The 21,716-nt window shown below is 39.7% G+C and overlaps 1 protein-coding gene across 1 annotated transcript in view; it reads right to left on the bottom strand.

Moving 5' to 3' along the window:
- ADSS2 (adenylosuccinate synthase 2) overlaps positions 1-21,254 on the bottom strand; it is a 37,891-nt gene extending 16,637 nt beyond the window's left edge. The window contains exons 1-4 of the mRNA XM_075707273.1: positions 21,087-21,254; positions 5,626-5,728; positions 3,017-3,085; positions 2,208-2,258 (exon numbers count right to left, since the gene is read on the bottom strand). Of these exons, the coding sequence (XP_075563388.1) occupies positions 2,208-2,258; positions 3,017-3,085; positions 5,626-5,728; positions 21,087-21,254 (391 nt within the window). The remainder of the gene's footprint in view (positions 1-2,207; positions 2,259-3,016; positions 3,086-5,625; positions 5,729-21,086) is intronic.
- Positions 21,255-21,716: the final 462 nt, after the last annotated feature.

A 21,716-nucleotide genomic window follows, 5' to 3' on the forward strand; every position in this document is an offset into this window, starting at 1 on the left:
AAACAGAAAAAAAAAAATACACACTGAAGAGAGGCAAATAAAATAACAAGAGTTTTTCCTCCTCTTTTACAAGTTACATTTTTTCACAGGGAAGAGTTCTGAGGTTTTTCAGAGACTCTTTTTTTTTTTTTTTTAAAGTGTTTATTTTGTAGAATACTTGCAGACTGTGTATACACCTCCTACAGAATAACTAAGCTATTTCAGGTTTGTAGTGGCCCAAAAGAATGTATGGACAACACATAAAGCAAACATGCAGCTGAAAAATCCTGGAAAACAGGTTATAGTAAAAAAACATCATACGGCTGAAATTTAGAGTGCGAACCTTAAGTAAACATTCTCATTCATTCTAAAGATTTCTTAGACCATTTTATTTTTACGTTTTAGGCAACATCAATTAAAATACATTTGGAAATCCAAAAGCTCCCACCAATGTCTGTTATGTAAACCAAAGTCATCTTCACAAGCCCTGATTATTTTTTTAAAGCATTACATACTATTAATGACAAGGATTATGCAAAGTATTCCTTGCACTAATTCTTTATCTACCATAGAAGTAAAACAAAAAAACCCCATCCTGACAAGACTCATGTCAGATACAAACAGCAGTGCAACAGTTTGCAGGTTAGCAGAAGCCAGCTTATTTTTCTTAAGTACTATCTCCCAAAAGTTAAACAACTAATCTACACATCACACAGGAAAGACTGAAAACTTGCAAGAAACAGACTCATTTAATAAGTATTCTAGTCTCTCTGGAACAACAGTGGCTTTCCTTGTTTGCCTTACCAATTTATTTTCATGTTTACTTCCACACATACCCATAATTTAAAGGATTAGATTATCCCCAGCAGCTTGAACCTATTTTTGGTTGATCTTTTGTTACAGACTAATGATTCACAGATTGCCAATACCCATTTTAGAGAAGGCTTATTTATCACGGCACTAGATCTCCAGACTGTCATCAAAACTTGCTAAACAGAAGCATTCTCAAAGTTAATTTATGGTAAGAGGTTGAATGATCACCAGTGACAGTCAATAACTGGCCCTTTTTACTCAGGACCTGTTTAGCTATGAAAACTTCACAGTATTGCCACTGCAATATAATCATTGTGGGACAATTTTTGTAATAACCTAGTCATTTCCAAGCAATTCACCTACAGTGATTCTGCTCTCAGAAAGAATTTTAGTAACTTAGGAACAGTTACTCAACTATTTCAAACTCAGTAGTTACTCCAAAGTAAAAGCATATTTATTCTGAAATCACATGTTCACTCACTAAGCTATTCCAGATCGGTTTTAAAAAAGGAAAAAAACAAAACAAAACAAAAAAACCCCCCCACAAAACTAAAAAGCAAAACCAAAAGCAAAACCTTTTTTCCTGTTTTATAAGCTTTTATCTGACAAAGACCTAAAAAGTTTGCATCTTCAGAAGATGACTACCAGAGCAGCAATAAGCCTATTTCTTAATACATGCAGTTACGAAACTATTATGTTATAATATCTAAAGATCTAATTTAAAGGATTAATTTATGTAATAAAGACGTCCTAGGAGTGACAGAGGAAGAGCCTCTGAAGCTCTGTGTTGGTGGTTTGGACGCTAAACACTATTCTACTCCAGGCTCTGAACTGCAGAGTTGTCTGGAATGTAGGCTGGAATCAATGCTTGACGGATGAGGTCCCTGTGAGGAGGGCAGCCATTCTCTCCATCCCTACAGAGTCCTTCCTATAAAGTCTCCTTGCTGAAGTACATGGCAATTTACTTGGTAGGGAGCCCCTTAGTTTGGAAGTCATGCCCAGCCCCATCACGTGGTCTCCCAGCAGAAAAGTTGCTGTAAGCAACACTGCTTTTACATCAAAGGGGGAAATTAATCCTTCAGTCAATTAACTTCTAAACTGCTTTTTGACTGCTTGGCACCTCTAATCTCTGGCTTGGAAAGTGAACTGCTTTCCTGACTAGGTTATGCTTATGGAATAGGATTAAAGAGTCACTAAAATATAAAACTGGGAGGGTCCTGAGTGGTGAATGATTTTTTTCTAGGATCTTCAATAAACCAAAGCAGCATATGGAGACATAAGCCAAAGAAAGTACATACTTATATAAAGAGATGGCTAAAAATTGTCACACTTTTACTGTTATGGGAAGTTCAGAGAAAACAAAGATTAACAAAAAAAAAAACAACAAAAAAAACAAACTACAAACAGCAACTTACCAATGTGAGCCCTGTCAGAAATTATTAGTCTTTTTTCCCAGCCTTCCAACCCTTAAGAGACAAAATGAAATAGTTCAAATTATGTTTTGTATAGCATTTTTGTCTTCTAATGTATAAAGGATAAATACTTCTCATGTTTAGTCTTCAGTCAATTTATTTAAAGCAATCACATGCCAGAGAAAAAAAAAAGTAGGTTTCAATAATTAATAATTAAAACTTGGCATAAGCCTACAAAGCTGAGAAAGTCAGGCTTCTTCTGAGGAAGAATTCTAGCTATTCTACTAGTTCCTCAATTTCAACAATCAATTAGTAGCTTTTTGGTTTTGAATAATCTAGAAAATTGATTTACCTCACTTATGTAGACTGCTGCCAAGCACGGCCATAGACATAACAGAAAGTATCCAAAAACTGAGTTCTGAATCAAGAAGGGATTACCACAGCATTTGTTCACATTAACACATATCACCAAGCTGTACGCTAATGTTGTAAGAGGTAAAACAACTATGAATGGGTAACGCACTTTAACAGTTTGTTTCACTTCTTAAATTCACTGCTTTAAGCAAAGAAAAACGTCTGCAGATAATTCATATTTAGAACATGTTAACTTCTGAAACTGTGCAGAAACTCGTTTTGTCTGTCTTCCCACGAGGGCCCTGGGACTTCTAGCAAGACTCCTGTCAGAAACTAGCAGCTGAACGGAGTTCTGGAAAAACACATTGTATGTAACCTCTACAGAGGTTCATCCATCTAGATCTTCTGAGGAGGGTCCCACAAACTATTTTCAGAGTTGTATCTTAAAATTTTCTCACCTTTTCCTTTCTTTAAGTTTTTTTCAGCTTCTTCAAAGAGTCCTGGCAAATGAATTACAACGCCATTTCCTGAAGAAAACCATTACACAAAATTTAATTAATTGAGCATGGGAAAAGATATTCCAACCTATTCAACGACACATCATCTTTTGTATGCAGAGTACTTTATTTACATTTTTAAACTTTCAAGATGTTGCCATTTTTATTCTTAGGAATTAGTCTGTAAAAGACTGATTTACACCTAAAGTATGCGTTTCTAACTACATGCATTGAATCTTTTTAGTAAACTCAACAAACTTGCAATTTAGATGAGGACAAACAGTAAGAGCACCGTGGGACAGTCCAGAATGCAACTTCCTCTTCCTCATAACTAAAATTAACTCCCTTCTTTGTACTTCATTTTAATAACCCTATTGTTTTTTAAAAACTTAGCACATTTCTATCATCATTATAAACACTAGCATCCCCTCAGGCACTCTTCTCCTGTAAATAGACACAGAGTATTCTGTATATAGAGTTGGGGTTGTTAACAGACTAGCAAAAACAACAGAGGAAAAAGATCTATCAAAAGCAAGCTCACTTTCCTACAGCTGTCACAGCGCTCACAAAAAGACTACTAGCTCATACAATTAATCAGCATCACTGAGTGGCTAAGAAGGAGCATTTCCATATAGCAAGACTGAACCATCTTCAGGTCATATCAAACTCAGTAGATCAGTAGATCCAAAGCTATCAGTATAACATTACCTAGCTAAAGAATGAAGGGACCTGCCATTTGAAACTATTTGCATATCACCTAATTTCATGTAGATACAAGCATTCTAAACACCAAAATACAAAGTATTTAAGACTTCTTCGCTATAACCTTCATGGCACAGTCCTAATCAATAGTAATAATCTAGTATAATACTCCCATCATTTTGCCCTTGTGCTTTTTTTTTTTTCTTGAACCTATAAGCCCTTTCAGTGGAATCCTATACAGATATTTTTTTTCCCCAAGAGATTTTAAACACAAGGCAGACCTGGAAGAAGCTAGGACAACAAACTTCAGAGCAGACAATACCAAGAGATAGCAGATACAGACAAGAGGATCTGTAAAAAGCTCTCTCCTGCCTACTATATTTTTAAAGAATGGGGTCTTTCCTACTCAACCCTGAGTCCACCAAACAAAACACGGCAAAGGGGCATCCTTTTTTTACTGTTTTCAAGCAATAACCTTTTAAAGAAACATAATACAGTAACATATCAAAAAAGGATAAAAGTAGTATCACTTGCCACGGCCCTCAAAACTAGAAGCAGTTAACATCCCAATCTCCCCTTCATCAGAGGGAATCTATTTCCATACCCATTGGCTCAATTTCTGTAAAGTATTAGGCAGGGCAAGTTGATCCAAAACTATCCCACTACCGAGTCACAATATAACAGCAGAAAAGAAGCAATTAACCACCAATTCCTGCCAAGTAAAGAGTTATTGCTGACTGCAAGTATACAGTCACTATAAGCTGGACCCAAGAATTCAGCAAGTACTGTTTATGAATCAAGTAACTAGCGACAGAGGCTCTTTAGTTGCTATGCTGTTTAGCAAACCTGTCAACGACCACTTATTCTTGGCACATGTACCAAGCTGAGAGGCAAGACTACAGGCTGAAAGCAATGAGATATGCGGGAAGAAGTGATAGGAAGAGCATGGCAATAGGGTCCTAATTTGGAGAAGTACACTGTGTAAGGGACAGCAGCTCCGGGTATCAAAAAAGCAGGATGGAAGCGTTGATAGGTCACAACTTTTAGTGACTCAGAGACTCACCTGATTTGTGATAGCAGCACACAAGCACATGCACGGTTATAATGCTGTGTAGACATGTTTTATATTTACCTTCATTTTCAGAAGGAAATTTTAAGGGCTACACAGCATTACTAAGTAGGTTGGTCATACAAGCAATCCAAAGGAAAAAAAAAAAAAAAAAGAAACCCACCACGTAGGATTGGAAACAGGATGCCAAGAGAGGGAGGGGTTATAAGTAGGCTTGTAGGGACAACACACAGGACAATCTGACTGCCTTTTGGGAAACAAACAGATCGTAGATCCTGACATCACGTAGTACTGCCACTGCCCTAAACCTTCTAATGTACTCTCCTGAGAGGACTTCTTGGTAAGAACTATATAGTTCAGAAGTCTTTTGGAGTCAGAATTCATTTCACAATCCAATGGAAAAGGGAGGAAAGATCTACGTTTCAAAAGGTACTGGTAGTTAATTAACAGGGTTGAAGATTAAAACAGAGAGGAAGAATTCTGAGAATAAAAGAAATAATTGGTAGAAAAAATAAAAGGGAATGGGAGAATGAAGGTATGCAGGGCAGCTAGCTGTCTGCATTGATAGGACAGATAAGAACAGAGACGAACTATCCAAGACAATAAAAGAAACCTCCGTAATCCAAACTTCATAATCGAGTTAAGACAATATTAAGAAGATAGTAGAGCAGTTCAGGCCTATGAGAATTTGAGGAAGAAAAATCCTCATCCTGTATGTCCTCAGACATATTTTGTTATTTTAATATGTCAGAAGTCTGCAACTACAGTATTGTCTATTTTTTAGAGATGTCCCACTTACCAATGAATGCAGTGACTTTTGGATTGATGATCCCACTTGGCAGAAGATGAAAGTCATACTCCACAGAATCCACAACAACTGTATGCCCTGCATTATTGCCTCCCTGGGCAGTGGGGGGAGAAAAAAAAAAAGCATTAACAGTTTTTGATACTAAAGACAGATGAACACACGGTATAGAGATGGAATAAAGTGGTTCCAGCTCCAATTCTGCAGCTTTCATTTCTGTTATTGACAAAAGATCTTTCAGAGATCTCCTTCTCCCAGGAAATCAGCCAAACTTCTTTTGTCAAACTCAACAATTTCAACATCAGTATTATCTGTCATATAGACTTAGGACAGTATTTTGGTTCATCAAAGGTACAAAAGCTTGGAATAAGATTAAAATGTTTCTAAAAATTACTGGACAGAAGCATAAATATTCTAGAACATGCAAACATTTCTAAAAGTCTAAAATCATCAGTTTTACTAGGTTCCTATTACAGTAATGGAGAGTAAGTGGAAGTGCAACCTTAAAGAAAAAAAAAAATCACCAGTTAAACTGAGTATATAAAACCATATAGTTATCGGGAAAGATAAGTCTAGCTGTTTGGCAATGTGCAGGCTTGTTGTTCTGAATTTTGGATTCAGTCTTTTGAGTGTTTTTCTATGAATAGTAACCAGCAAGGTTAACTTGTTCATTCTACAGCTCCTCAGTGACAAGAGAGATCTCTAATAGTACAAGTCATTTGTATCTGAAGCGTGCTGTTAAGGAGTGAATCTAGAGGCAACTAAGATGATTGTAGCTCCGTAAGTTACCAGAAACCATTTGCATCAAACTAACACTTAACACTTCTAGCTTTTTTCATTACTACAAAGAGAGTATTAAGAGATTTGTTGAACTGTGAAATATGTCTAAAATACAAAAGGAAGCCTGTGACCAAGTCTTAAAGAGGGTTAAGATAGGCTTATGAAACTAAAAAGATTACAAAACGGTTACCAAATATCCCCATTCTTGGTTGTTGTACTTTCAAAAATAAGCTTACGCTCTCTTGTGACTAAGTCATTTGTGCAAGACAAGGTTACATACAAAATGGTTGTTGGTCATAACTACAGGAACATCCTTTACAGGCAGCTTGCACCAGCAATAAACAAACTGCTTCACAGAAGGAAAGCCCTAAAGGCAAGACTTTTAATCTAAGTCTTCTTTCAGCACAAGACAAACTGAAGAAAGGCATTATATGAAAAGAAGAAAAAAGGAACTATATGAAATATTAATCTATGGAATTATAAATCTGAAATATTTCAGAATAATGTATCACAGAAGATCTTTTCTAAGGAATGGACTCAACAACTACTCAGTACTTCTGCAACATTTACAAAGCATGAACGCAATACATAAAGCCATATATCTAACATTACAAATAAAGAATATTCTTAGATATCAAACACTTGTGCAGTATATAAACACACATGCCACAGGTAAAAGCCTCATCTCAGTGAGGTTAGCAATGAAAATTCTTGTAATTTCAGCATTATTTATTTGAGGACTTACAGCTGTTCCACCGCCCTTGGAAACAGAGGGAAGACTTACAAACCTTCACCCAAAAAAGGAAATTAAGAATTGCTGAAATTAAGAAATTTCTGAATTTAAGAAAAGGTTTTCTAGCATCATGAATGTCAAATAAAGAGAAAGAAAAATTGGTCATTATAGAGATTAGATCATGATTAACAATAAATTCTTAGTCTCTTAAAGTTTGCTAAGCTACTGGTGCCATTCAGACATGGTAACAAAGTTCGGCAGTCACATCTGCTTGAGTAAGGTGTACAGCACACAGACTCAGACTCTGTTAATCATGAGAACATAGCTGCTGGGTTTGGTGGTATCAAGATTTGTCCCTTTCACTGCTGAGTGATGCCAAGGTGCATTGGTTCCATGCTCATTGAAAAATACCCCATGGCTGACAGAATAAAAATGGCATTTTACCTTTTAAACCTCAAACTACACATACAGCACAGCTCATACTTCATCTAGAAGCAAGCTAGTTATATATACTTTTGCATGCTTACTGTGAGCAGTTAATACTTTAAGGGATTTTGCTATGGACTAAAGTAGAAAACTTGGTATTATGTGTGATGAATCGCCATCTGAACACACTCTTCGGCCATACTAATACCTTAAGGTTTCCAAGTGCTTGTTTTCAGGTTAGACTCAAATTTGAATCTCAGGATTTAGTTGTTTATAGTATTATGATGCCTATGACATGAAAAGATTCAATCCCAAAAGTGCTGTTGATAGCAGCCATCTGGTAGAACATTAAGTCAGTCCCCATCCTGCTTTGGATGTCATTCTGTCAAAATGTGTAATTTTGAAAAATATTTCTAATTTCAAACCATATTTTAGAAGAGCATTAGAACAGCAGCATTTTCGGTTTTCAAAATTCTGCTGTTGGTTTACCGGTAAGCTCTACCCTAACTGCAGAAGTGCAAGTGTATAGTTACACAGTTAGGAATTGTAATATATTAAAAGAATAGTTCACACTGTACACTTACAGTGAACTAGCAGTAAAGTGTACACATGTTGTGTGCTCAGACATTGCACAACATGGGTTTGGTAAACTATTCTAATTACAGAAACCTGAACTCAGAGGTCCAGTGGTGGTGGGGTGGAGGGGTGGGCTGTTGTTAGGTTATGGGGTTTGGGTTTGGTTTGGGTTTTTTTTTCCTCCTCCAGAAATTTATGATAATGCCAACATCTTTGTAATGGAGGCAACTATCGCCTCTGGGCATAATTCAAGGTATAAACTGATGAAGTCACTCCTGGCTTCAGTGCTTTCCATCTGGATTTCTTGGTCCTCCTCCCTCATCACACTAAACCAAGTGGGACCGGTTAGGTCATTCAAGCTAACACTCCTTTGATTCAACATTTAAACGTTATTAACGGAGAACTAACTGTGGAATTTATTTTCACTATTAGTTAAACAAAGTTCATGCTCAAATGATCTTCAATACATTGTATAAAGCTTTTGCCAGAGGGAAATTAAGACATACAAGTCATTTCTTGAGGCTGGCAATACTCCCTAGTTAACCAAATAAAGTAATCAGCCATACCTTGGCAACCTTCTAGGTAACCAAACTACAGGCGTTCTCTCCCAGCCGTGTGAAAACTGAAACACCTACCTCGGGCCACCACAGACAAAGAGGCCAAGTGCATGGCAAGACCAAAAGATGTTCTTGCTCAGTCTGGAAAACACTACATGCATATAGCAGTGGCTCCTTTTCCCTTTTTCCCTGCACAATGGCAAGATTTCCTTCAGCTGAGCCGAGAAGTATACCATAGCCAACATACTCATTCATTAGGGCAATGAAACTCTGGATTCAGTACAAATAGATGGATTGTACAAAAGGATTGGGGGGGGGGGGGGGAAGATGATTTCTTACACATGAGAGGTACAAGAAGGCACCAGTGGCACTCTGAACAAAGAACTTCTTCACTGGGATGCTGTCTTCCCATTCTGCAGAACAGTAGCAGAGGCAGCCCCTCCAGAAGTCAGAATGCAAGCTGTGGAGGAGCTCAGGCAGCCAAGGCAGAGCTGGCTTTGCCAGAGTAAGAGAAATAATATTGTGCAGATTTCAAAAAAATATATAAAATTAAGAAGAAAGGTAATCAATAAGACAAAATAGCATGACATAGCCAGGAATATCTAACAGACTCAAGACTTTACTTGCTCAGTATTGCAATGCAGTATTTTATTCCAGAATTATGCAAAAGAGGCTTTCTGAAAGACAGCAAAGACACAAATACCAATGCAAAAGACAAGCAAGAAAGCCCTTTTAAGAAAAAAAGAACGGTCCTTTCAGCAATTTTTAGGTAAGTTAAACTTGCAGAAGACAAAACAAAACAGTTCAGGATAGGCAGCATAGGTGGGACCTGAAGAGAGCTTTCAAGGTCCAAGTACCTGCTAAACACAAACCCCCTGAACCTTCTTCATCAAGTTTTGTGTTTTCTCCCTCTGCTTGCATGGCTTCCATGCTCCAATATGAGAGTCATCTAACCCCACTCATCTAACATATTATTAAGGAGGAAAAAACCAAAACAAAACAAAGCAACCAACACCCCACTTCAAGTGCTTTTCTTTAAGTCCTTCCTGAAAACATTTTTATGAAACTTTTTTTTTTCACTGCTGCATCTCACAGGATGTTACAATATCAGATACGGTATTGTAAACCCTCAGATCATCTGCCAGAACAGCAGAATCAAAATTTTGAACCTAAATAAGACTGTCTCTTTTAAAAGTAATTTAAGAACCTTTTTCCTCTCTCCTCCCCAAACCTCATGTCTCTGTCAGTTTAAACAGCTATTAAGGAAAAAAATAATTTTAAAAATAATACAAAATTCATAATACCCTAAACATTAATCACTGAAAATTAATCCTTATTTTTATCCTACCAGCAACTGTGTATATTCATTTTCTTAAACATACAGTTACCACAGAGGAGATAAATTGGTTTTTTGCATACTTAAGTATACCCCTGCGCACATCCTTCAAGTTTGAATACATACAGCAGAATCCTGACACACCGTGAGCTTCTCATTTCAACAGACACAATCCAGAATATCTCAACTTTTTTGATTTTAAGTCTTTTCATTCTGGAAGTCATGCCAAAAGGTATCTGCTAGTTACCTGAATTTTTTTTACTACAGCATCATCCCTGAAACATACCAAGGACACAAAGTAGACAACAAACACAACAGAAAAACAGGTGTTTATTGCCCAAAGGGCTGCATCACCTAGTATTGAAATACTGTGAACTGGAAGTATATTGGTGGAAATTATTAGAAAAAAAATCAGTTCTTGTTAATATTACACAAGAGACTAAACACTTCATAAATTTAATATGCATAATGCTTAACTTTTGCTTATTTAACACTGAAATATCTCTGAAATTAGGTTATTACTAGGCTATTTAGGTAAGAATATAAACAATCTTCTCCCTTAAGTGCTAATAAAGCTCATTTAGAAGAGAGAGCACTATTTAAAAAAAAAAAGCCAAACCATTTCTCTTTCGGTTTTCTCTACATTAGAAAACAGCCTCTGGACTTGGGCTCATTTCATCACAGAAAACCGAGTATGTAGGAAAAATAGGCACATGCCTTGCTAAAGAACAGAACATAAACCAGATTCTCCATCTAGCAACAAAGCAGCTACCCAAACCAAAGAGCAGCAAGAACCAGTAACAACACGCTATACTCCTATCAAGAGGCTAACACAGGCTTACTGCTCCTGAAGTCCCAAGCATACTTTGCTTAGATAGAGCACCATTTATTTGCGCATCTCTATCAAGGCACAGCAGTGCAGTTTTAGCATACTCTGAGGTTTTCAGAATTGGATTTTCAGAAGTCATCAATCTTCTTAGCACTGTATTTTGAGGTAGATTAAAAAAAAAGTTAAAGGCATCCAGTTAGTTTGTCCTTTCCTTGCGCTTTTTTTTCCTCCTCCTATCTTTCAACACAGTTGCTGCTCAAGACTTTGAAACAACACACCGAAGTTTGGGTGGCTGGTTTCATGGTCGGACCCAGTCTCCAGTTTTCAGATTACCAATTGCTGCCTACACTGCTGCCAGCAATGCTGAAGGAGAAACTGCCACCAGGTGACACTGAACATTTGTGCTGGTAACAGGGGAAAACATGAGCCTGCTCAAAGCAAAGGGAGAACCAAACGCCTATTCTTTTCCCCAACAATATCAGTTCAAACAAGGCATGGAATTATGACGTTGGGCATCTTAGAAATAGCTGGTTTAATCACAGCCTTGAGGCAAAAAGAAACAAATGAAAACAAAAGAAAAAAACACCTCAGCCATTAAAGTTTCCTAGTCTCTTTACTTAATGAGCTGTTGCTTTGCTTTTGGGGGTTTGTTCGGTTATTGTTTTGTTGTGGGTTTTGTTTTTTGGGGTTTTGTTTTTTAAAAACTTCTGCACACATCCAGCTCAAAAGGGTGCCAGTTGGATTGGAATGAAAAAATTTCTTTCCATTTATTTGGAGACTTAATGTGAAAGTCATCACGAACAACAAGCCTATGCATTTCAGTATATGGATTTAGTTTAGGGACTTTTTAGTTTGATGCTCTGATGGATGAACAATTTAAAATCCTATTAAGACACAGTAGCCTTTTTTCTCCTTTCATGATCCTGACACTATTAAATTTACTATCATTTTAGAGTATTTTAAGTCATTAAGTGGAATAGTGAAAGTAACATCAGGCACAAGATCATTACCCAATCTATCATATTTTAAGCAAAGCCTGTTGTTGTAAGATAACTAAATGCATAAGCTTTTTAAAAAGGCATTATTCCAATTTTACTGGTACGGTATGCTTAATCACTTCTTTGAAAAAGCGTATGATCCCTGACCACTAGCTGGTAATCTGGAAATATCCAAGCTATTCAACATGTAGCAGAGCTAAGTATACAGGACTCTGACAGAAAGGTGCACACTAATAGACGAAGTACCACACAAGTACTGTTAGAATGACAGCAATCCTGGTAACAAAACCCCACATTTACCTGCTTTCTAGGAGCCTCATTCCAAAAAACATTCCCTATGAAATACCACTTTTGAAATATTCCTTTTACAGTGGTAAACTGCTCAGAGATATTTTTTTTAAAGCAAACAGAAAAAAAAAGGCTTTTTCTTCAGCTTGCTAAAGAAGATTAAGTAGCCTAAAAATCCTTCTCAGTGTAAGCACCACACCCAAGAATCTGCATCCACACATTCAATTTAGATAAGGTGGTCAGTACTACACACAAAACAAGATACTATTCTAAAACATACCTATCCTGGCAAATGTGAACAGAATCAGTTACACGTGCACAGAGGGGGCATAAGATAGTAAAGGCAGCTGCAAGTATTGCACATCTGGGTGCCGTTTGATAAACATTCTTAGGAAACACCCTTTTGGCCATAGTTTTGAGTGCCTGAAAATAGTAATTTGGACGGAAAAAAAATCATTACCCCCTAGTTGCCATTTTACTGGAAACAACCTTGAAATTTCAATAAATCAAACAAGTGACTCCTGCTAGCCAAAGAACACTATGAAAGCACTGGAAGGCAATACTTAGCACAAACAGCACACTCATGCACACCACACAAACACACCAGTTACCACAATACCGTACCACGGTCCAGACAGTGTCACTGGAAAACATACTGAAGACTAATCAATAGTATCAAAGAGGACTACATTTTAACCATATTGACTGAACAGTATTGCTAATAGGACATCTACAGTAATTTTAAGGTAAATCATCTCTATGCGAAATGGCTTATTTTTGCTTGCATTCTATAGCTTTTAAATAACTGCCAACTAAAGTATTTTGGATAAAGAACTGAACAGAACTAGCAACAATATTAATGCAAGTACCTGACTACAGTTTTATGAATTTTTTTCCTTATAGCTCCGAAGACCGAAACAACTTTCAGAAGCGTAACTCTTAGAAAAGTGTATTCTGGAGCCAAGCTGGTACACTCAAAAGAATGTATGAACAACCTTGAAGCAAGACAAGTCTTCTCACTTTGAACCTGCCTGTAGCCCAAGAGCTCTTTAGCTTGTTACATTCTGTCTGTGCAGAACAGCTTCCAAATCATGTATAAAGCATGGAGAAGGAGCATTCATAATAATATTAACAGCAATTTTTCTTCTGGAATGGCATTGCTATACTAGTCAAAAGCCCCCAAGGAACATTCACGTATTGAGCTGACTCACTGGACAAATAAGAACCAATCTTTTTGGAGTTACTGCAGAGTCTTGATAATTTAATAAAGTTAATTTGACAAAATAGTAATGACTTATGCTTGTCTTCGAAACTCTAATTGACGACTACTTCACCAACCTTTCTGCATCATGACCTTTATTGTCAGGATTAAATTGATGCTCTTTTTAGACAAAAAGATTCTTTTCTTGCTGAATTAAAATAGTGCAAGAAAGTTTATCAGGTAAGACTTCAGGTTTACAGTGCTTAACCAGCCACTACCAAAACTCAGCTAAGAGAACACTGAAGTTGAAATAACCACTGCCTGGGGTTTTGTTTTAGGTTTTACTAAATATGAAGGTACAATGATAAATTTTGTTTCCTAAGAAGTCATTTATTCAATAACAACTTATTTGGCTTTCCATAAACATACTTCCACAATATTAATATTTACTGAGGACATAAAAATTTTAAATTAAGAAGAAAAAACATCAAACTGGGAGTTACAAGCTCCAGTATGTTTTATATGCAATGCCTGCTAACTTCATCTAAAGCTAAGTGAAGCCAACAATTCAGGAAGCATGGAATCTCATTTTTCAAAAAGACTCTGAAAATGATACAAAGCCATACTCAAAAATGTACACACTTAATATATCCATCATTCACTGAAAGATCCTCACTCTTAATCTTAAATTAACTGTAGCTTCAAACGTTGGGGTCTTCCCTCCCTTTTTTGAAAAAAATGCAAATAGTTTAATAGGAAACATTAATGTACCAACTTGGATAATCAGCAAAATCAAAAAGGAAAGCAGAGTTGCTGGTTCATAAACCGAAAGCAAAAACACTACTCCTCTTTTTTTTAAAAGATGAGAAGACATTCTCGGCTTTTTAAAACCTTTGTGTAGAGCACAAAAATCAAGAGTAAATGTGTGCTAGCCAAGGAAGCATAGGCTTAAGTATGAGGCATGTGTACTACATAAGTAGAACATGCAAGTAAAAATCACTGCAGGAACATGTAAAAAATGTAATGCATGTGAAACTAAGATGGAGGATATCCTTCCCCATTTTAGATCTACATAAGTTGAAAATATGCATTTTACTTTCAGAGCATATCTTCATTAGTCAAGGGCAGACTAGACGTCAGTATAACCACCAGAACAGTTCAATCTGTTTTGAATACATCAAGACAAGAGAAAAGTTCAAACCCTGATGCTTCACCTACAGCAGTACTCTCAGAACTGCTAAGACTGGTCTACGTTACTGCAACTTTACTTAACAGTGGAGGTGCATAGGGAAAAAAAGATTTATTAGAAAAGGAGACTGAAATTACTATTAAAAGCATATTGTGAATGGCTCTCTACACTGATACTAAATACAAAAGTATTTAAAGCAGCTCTGAAATACTGACATATGCATTTAAGAGACTATCTACCCAAAAAGTCTATGATGACAATCACTGCCTTTTCTTATGACGTGATCATGCCAAGTTGTCTATCTCAAAAATATGATGCCTCAGGGTAGAACAAAGAAGTCTTTCAAGTTATCTCCTCTAGAATAGAAATTAGTTGTCTAGTTTAAAGCGATATTATCTTATGCTACGTTAAGGAAGAGGCCATACACTCCTTTCAACTCTCCCCATCAGATGTGTGTGTGCATAATTTTTTCTACAGTTTACTTTTATTGCTACCACATTCCAGCATTCATTTTTAGCTCAGGGCAACCACTGTTGTTTCTGAGCTAGCTATACAAGTGACTGCCAAGTTGGGCAAGAAGCAAGTCAATGTTGCTTTGGCATCATATGGTTGTAAACATTTCCATTTAACTCTTAGATGAAAAGTCAAAAATACATCAGGAAAGCTAGATACTACCATTACTTACAAGAAACATAAGAAAGGCTCCTTCTTGCCACAATTAGATTCTGGGAATGCTGAACACACCTTTAAAAAGTTGATCAGTCTAGCAAAGAGACATATCTGAACCCCTATGATGCACCCTAACTAGACATAGCTACGCAATTACTAAGCTATTTGCTTCTCAACACATATTGCCAAAAATTTATTTTGAACTTCAGATGGCAAACCAGCCCCCTTTAAGAAAAATAATTTTTAAAAAATCGAAGTTTGCTAACTAATTCATTCTCTCGCATCCCAGCATTTTGTGATTAATTTCTTGCTTCCTCCCCCCTCCACCCCCAATGAATTAGCAGCTGACAAACTCTACTGTATAACCTACTCCTGGATTTCAGTAGAAACAACATCCAGCACCTAGCAGTTTTCTTCCTTGACAATCCATTCATGTTTGTAAGATCTAAACCTAGTTCAAGGGGCCATCATCTTACACACTTAATAGAAGTTTCTAAAACTTTGGCTAGACTTCAGAAATTTTTGAATGTGTAGTACAAGAATTGTTGCATCAGAACAGTATCAAGAGTGTGGTTTGAGGCAGAATATGACAGAACAAGCACATTATGTTTTATACATTCACCTGTTTTCTCCTAACAAATAAAAGAAAACATTAACTTTACTTAAGTCTATTAATCTCAAAAACTCCGTACATTTCTCCATACTGACAGAACTTGCTCTGAGGAACTGCTATTGAAAGACAGTATTCAGGAAGACTCTTTAGAGCTGTTTTTGGCTTAGTTTCACCTGATCTGAAAAACCTTACACTGTTGCAATGCCTACATATGTTAGGTAGGGAACAGGATTCATTAGCCAAGTCCAGAATAAAGACCAATCTATCCCTAAGAGATAAAAGAGATCGGGCAAGGCAGGCAGATAAAGAACAAGAGAAATGCTGAAAGCACAGACTGGTCGAGCGCTACGTTGCTTCAGTGCACAAGACCCCACCAATGTTTGCCACATTTCACAAGAATATTTAAGAAAGGATATGAAAAGCAAAAAGTGACTTTGGGAATATTTACAGAGAACATCTTCCAAATGTGTGAGGTAGTACAGTAGAAATAAAAAATGTATTTGAAATTTTAATAAGCTGCTATAGAGTACTGCATCTTAACTAACCAAACACACACAGTAAGCTTTATTAGTAAAAGATTGAAAGAACAGTAAGAAACGAGTAGATCAAGGTGTAATTTGCTCTTTAGTGCTATTAATATCTCCTTTGTCAATGGTACAAACTTTATGAACTGGAAAATCAGATTTCAACTGTTCTTTGTTTGAAGTAATTTAGACATTGTGTGACTGTTTACAATGACAGGAGATCACCTGTCAGTGATGCTCTAAATCAGATCTGTAAAGCATATGACTCACTGATGGGGCAGGCCACGGAACTCCTTTTACTGACCTCTTTCCTCACCAGAGCACATTACTGGCATGCGGCCAACCACTACAAGGTCCAAAAGTGCACCCAGCACGGTAAAAAAAAAAAAAAAAAAAAAAAGCGCTCTAGGTAGACATCACATATCGAATGCCTGAGCAGCTAAAAAAGCACCAATAGCTATGGCTACTGATTCTGCTATGCCTAATTCTGCATGGCCTGCAAAGGCCCTAGACTAAAACACCTTTCCAAACAACAAAACTTAGAAAAAGAAAAAAAGTGGGCTTGGTGAATGGAAGGTAAGAAAATTCCAGTTTTGAAAAAAAAAGTGGCTATATATAGACTAGTGATATGGAGGTATTGGGCAGCATTGGTCTGAGGACTTCTGTTGGCAGTTATCAGCTGATCAATGGCAACTGCTTCTTTAACCACAGGAATCTACACACTGAAAGCTTCTTTACTAGTTGTTGCACTGTAATTGCCACATATCAAGTGATCAGCGGTGGCGTCACTATACACACTGTTGTTTGGGGGGAGGAAGAGGAAAAGGGAGTACGAAGCAGCCACGCATTGCAACTACCATGCATCAGCAGTTCACGAGTAGGAATCGTGCAACCCCACAGCAGGCACAGCAGTAGCGGTAAGTCACAGGCACACCATACTGTCATCAGTTGAGAGGATTTGGTAAGAAGCTGCTATTCTGTTTTGAAGTAGTAACAAGATGTACAACAGAACTGAAGAAGCAGGAAAATGGGATTCTTTAGTATAGGGAGCATGGCTTAAAAATAATTTGAAGACTTCGAAATCTTACTCACCTGTGTGAATTATATACTCTGAATAAATCAGCCACCTCCAATAGTAAGAACAGGAAGCGATCAAAAATTTGCTGATGAAATGAGTAAATCAGAACAGAATCATGCAATGCAGACATTAAATTTTTTTTGCTGTACTGCATACACTGGTAGATTGGGCGGAGGGGGTGGTGTTAATATAAGAGATACATAGCATGTTTTGGTCCCATATTTATTTTGATAAAATTATTACCTAAAACAATTTGCTTGCACTAATTTGCCTTTCCCATATCCACTAACAAATGAAACTCTGGTAATTAAATTCCCTAATTTTGTTGCATTCTCCAATGGTAGGAAGTCCCTTAATCAGAAAAAGAAATGTTTTCCTTTAACTTTCCATTACCTGTGGAATTGACAAAAATAGAATGTATACTTTTAAAAATTGCCTGGTTTGATGGCAGCAAGGCTAGCTGCTTACTAAGAGGAAACTATGTCAATCAAAAACCACAGAAGTACATTTTTTCTGGCAACTACTCCTGGATCTCAAACCAATTCTTGCTCTATTTTACTGTCTGGACTATGATTTATGTGATAGCAGGTGAACAGACGTTGCTCTGTAAGCTACTGAACACCAGATGTGGATTTAAGCGCACAAGTCTCGCCAATGCATTTGTTTTATCAATAGCATCATTTTAGCAGATACCTCCTAGAGGTAAATGAAGAACAATTCAAATGTAACAGTGGAAGTACAAGTACATGCTTTGCCTGTCACGTGGATATGTTTATATTAACTGCATCTGAACCCTTTGTACCAGCAGTGTCCTCACAAAACTATCATAGTTGCCAGTGCAGTTGCATTAGCAACTATGCACAGGCAACCCCTGGATGTATTTTAATTTTAGTTTAGTCTCTTCAAACAGTTGTTTTTGAAACCATAATACTGCTCCTGATAAATGTGAGCCTGTCTCCTGGAAAGAAAATACCATTCTCTTGCTCTGAGCACAAGACTCCTTTCAACAACCTCTAAACTTGAGATAAAATACTTTGGAGGGTGGTATTTAGAAGAAGTAGAGCCATAATACAACATCTCCTGACACACTCGTTCAGCTAATAGTATCTAAGTAAGCACCTCATTCCAGATACCGTAGTCAGCTAGTCAAACAAGTGACTGAAGTCATTAGCACACCTGCTACCTAGGAGACAAGAAGGTATGGCCATAGATTTCAGAGTACAACTTCTTGCAATGCCTTTACAGGTATTGTAAAAGTAAACAACGTCAGTTCTTGCTTCTGGGACAGGACCATTCTTATGCTCTGCATCTGCACAGAACCGGGGACAGTGATACGAAAGCCACACTAGAGCATTTCACTGCAAATATAACGCAAGTTTTCAAGACATCTTAGACCTGCTACAACTTCCCAAGTCCTCCAAGAAAACAGTTGTACTAATAAATTTTTCACAAGAACACACTAGAAATATTTGATCTCATCCACAGGCATTCTAGCAACTCTGTGGCATGATGAACAGAAAGAACCATCCTAGAATGAGTAAGAGTATAACGGTGAAATAAGAATCAGAAGTTCCAAATACAGAAAGCTAATATTAGCAAGGGGCAAGACTAAGTGTGATACAATCTTTCTTTCTGGACTTGCACCACTATGAAAAGCACAAGGGTCATACTCTAATTTATGAGCAGTAACAAAACCATCAACAATATGCTTGCATGCATAGCAAGATGATTTAATATCTCAGTACAACTGAAAGAGAATATTCATATTTTCCCCTCTTGTTCTGAGAAATTGTTCTTTGTGCTGACCCTGTCCTGGGCTCCTCTTTTCATCAAGGTCCTCTGAGCCAATTAAATTCAGTTTTACTTACTAAAACAGTAGAAAGTAAATCCAATGAAAAATAGTTTCCTGCCATTTTGGTGAGTTAAATCAACTTCCAGAAGTGTTCAAGTGCCAGAGTCAGTGCATGGGAGGAGACCCAGGCAGCACAACCATCAACAGGAAAGGGAAGAAAGAAGAAAGAAAAACTCCTTCCTTCAGCAGGAGCAACAAGCTGTTAGAAACTGCAGAAGTGGCCATGAAATTCAAGCCTGGGATAGCATCAGAATTTTTCCAGTTTCTTAATCCCTTACCCAGCTGATTCGAAAGAAGTAACAAACACATTAAAACGTGTACACAAAAATTCACTGTCTGCCTCTCTCTCCCCAAGACTTCTTAGCATTAAACATACATGCTCACCTAGATGCCCTTCAAGTTTCAAGGACAAAGTTGTAAAGGACAAACTGCGTCACTCTGTTCTTTCTATAACCCACAAAGCCAGGCAACCATGCCACAGCACCACATCAGATTTTATTATTTTTTTTAAAAAAACACAAGATACATGGGAAAAAAAAAATTTGATTGTGAAAACATGCATGTTTCTTTACTTCGAAATTAAAGTTTCTGAAGTTCAAGTTTTTGATATGTCAGCTTTGCAACTGAGTTGGCTTTGAAAACACCAGTTTTACGTGCGATAATACAACGCTTCAGTGTTTGTACTCTTCGGGAAATGGTACGCTCTTCCAAAATATATTTAAGAGCAAATTTAATCTGTGCATTCAACAAAAGCATACAGATAACGACACTTACATGACGTCTGCCAGATGCTGTAGGCATTTTAAGCTACTGTATCTCTTAACTTCAAGACAAAAAAAAAATGTACATCGCTTTAGTTCATTCTGTTGTGCTCTACGGAATTACTACACTAGGAATGCGAAGAAAAAAAATCTCCTCAGACCTGCGTTGTTTGAACGTGGGCATTTAAGAGTACTACGCTTGGAGACTCACTTTTTTTTTTTTTTTTTGCTCTTTTGCTGGAATAAAGCTTCCGTAGGGCAACAGAGAAGAAAAAGAAAAACACACAGAGGGGAACGCGATTTCCTTGGCACAACAACGATCCTGAAGCAAGGCCAGGCCGGCCTTTTACAAGCCCGTTCTATCTGAAGACCACCAAGCTGCCGCGGGCCACACGTACACCCCCACGTGCATCCTGGTGCTAACGGTCGGTTTCGCGCCAGGGCCCAGCACTACCCCCCCGGGCGGGGAAGGCGAGCCCGCTCACAGGCGGTGCGGCTTAGGCCACGCCGCCGCCGCCGCCGGGGAGGGCTCCTCGCCCCGCTGCCGGCAGCGATGCTGCGGGAAGCGCCGAGCGCGGCCCCTTCCCGGCGCCCCCCAGACAAAGAGTGCCCCCCGGGCGGCGGGCCCGAGGCGGGGGGGACGCCCCGCCGGGAGCATTCCTCCTGACGGAGGCCAGCTCTCGGCGGCGAGGAGGGCGCCTTCCTCCTCTTCCTCCTCCCCCCGCCCCGGCGCCGGGACGGGGACAAAGGAGGAGCGGGAGGGCTGCGGAGCCCGGCCGCGGGGGTCTCGCCGGGGGCCCCTGCCCCGCCGGGGAAGGCGCCGCTGCCCCGCAGCCCGCCCCGCGCGGCGGGAGCCCCGCCGCCTCGCCGGGCACCGCCGCCCGGCCCTGCGCTGAGGCGGGCGCCCGGCGGGGAGAACCGGGGCGAGAAGAGGCGCCCGCGCGGAGCCGGGCGGCGGTGGGGGCGGCCGGCGGGGCCGGTGGCGGGGCCGCCCGCCTCAAGGTGACACCCGCGGCCTCCCCCGCGCCCCCGGCTGCCTCCTCACCTGGCACCTGCAGACGATGTCGGCGTCCTGCGCCAGCAGGTCCACCACCTTGCCTTTGCCCTCGTCGCCCCACTGGGCCCCCAGCACGACGGTCACCTTGTTGCCGGGGCGGCGGGCGACGCACTCGCCGTTGGGGATGGCGGGCGCCAGGGCGCCATGCTCCGCCATGGCTCGCGCTGCCCGCTCCGGCTCCGCTCCAGGCACATGCGGCAGCGCGCGGCGGCTCCGCTCCCCCCGCCTCCTCCTCCCAGCCCGGCGGGCGGGCGGTGCTGCTGCTGCCGCCGCCGCTGCCGCGTCCAGGTGCCGCCGCCTACCGGCCCCGCCAGCTCCCCCGCCGCTCCCCGCCAGGCAGACCCCCTGCCCGCAGGCGGAGCCCCGCCCTGCTCCCCCGCGGAAAACCGGAGGCGCCGTCGCCGCTCCCGGCGGCTTCCCCCCCCCACCCACCCCCCCCGCCCTTGCGCCGTTGCCCCGCGCTCGCAGCCCGGACTACATTACCCAGCGGGCTGCGCGGCCTCCCCCGCGCAGGGCGCCGCGCGGAGGCGGGCGCGGTGCATGCTGGGGCGCGTAGTCCCGTGGGGGCCGCACCTGTGGCAGGACGCTTCCTCCTTCGTTGCCCCATGCGCCCCCGCG

The sequence above is a fragment of the Pelecanus crispus genome, chromosome 3 (genome assembly GCF_030463565.1).
Source record: "Pelecanus crispus isolate bPelCri1 chromosome 3, bPelCri1.pri, whole genome shotgun sequence".
NCBI classification, from domain to species: Eukaryota; Metazoa; Chordata; class Aves; order Pelecaniformes; family Pelecanidae; genus Pelecanus; species Pelecanus crispus.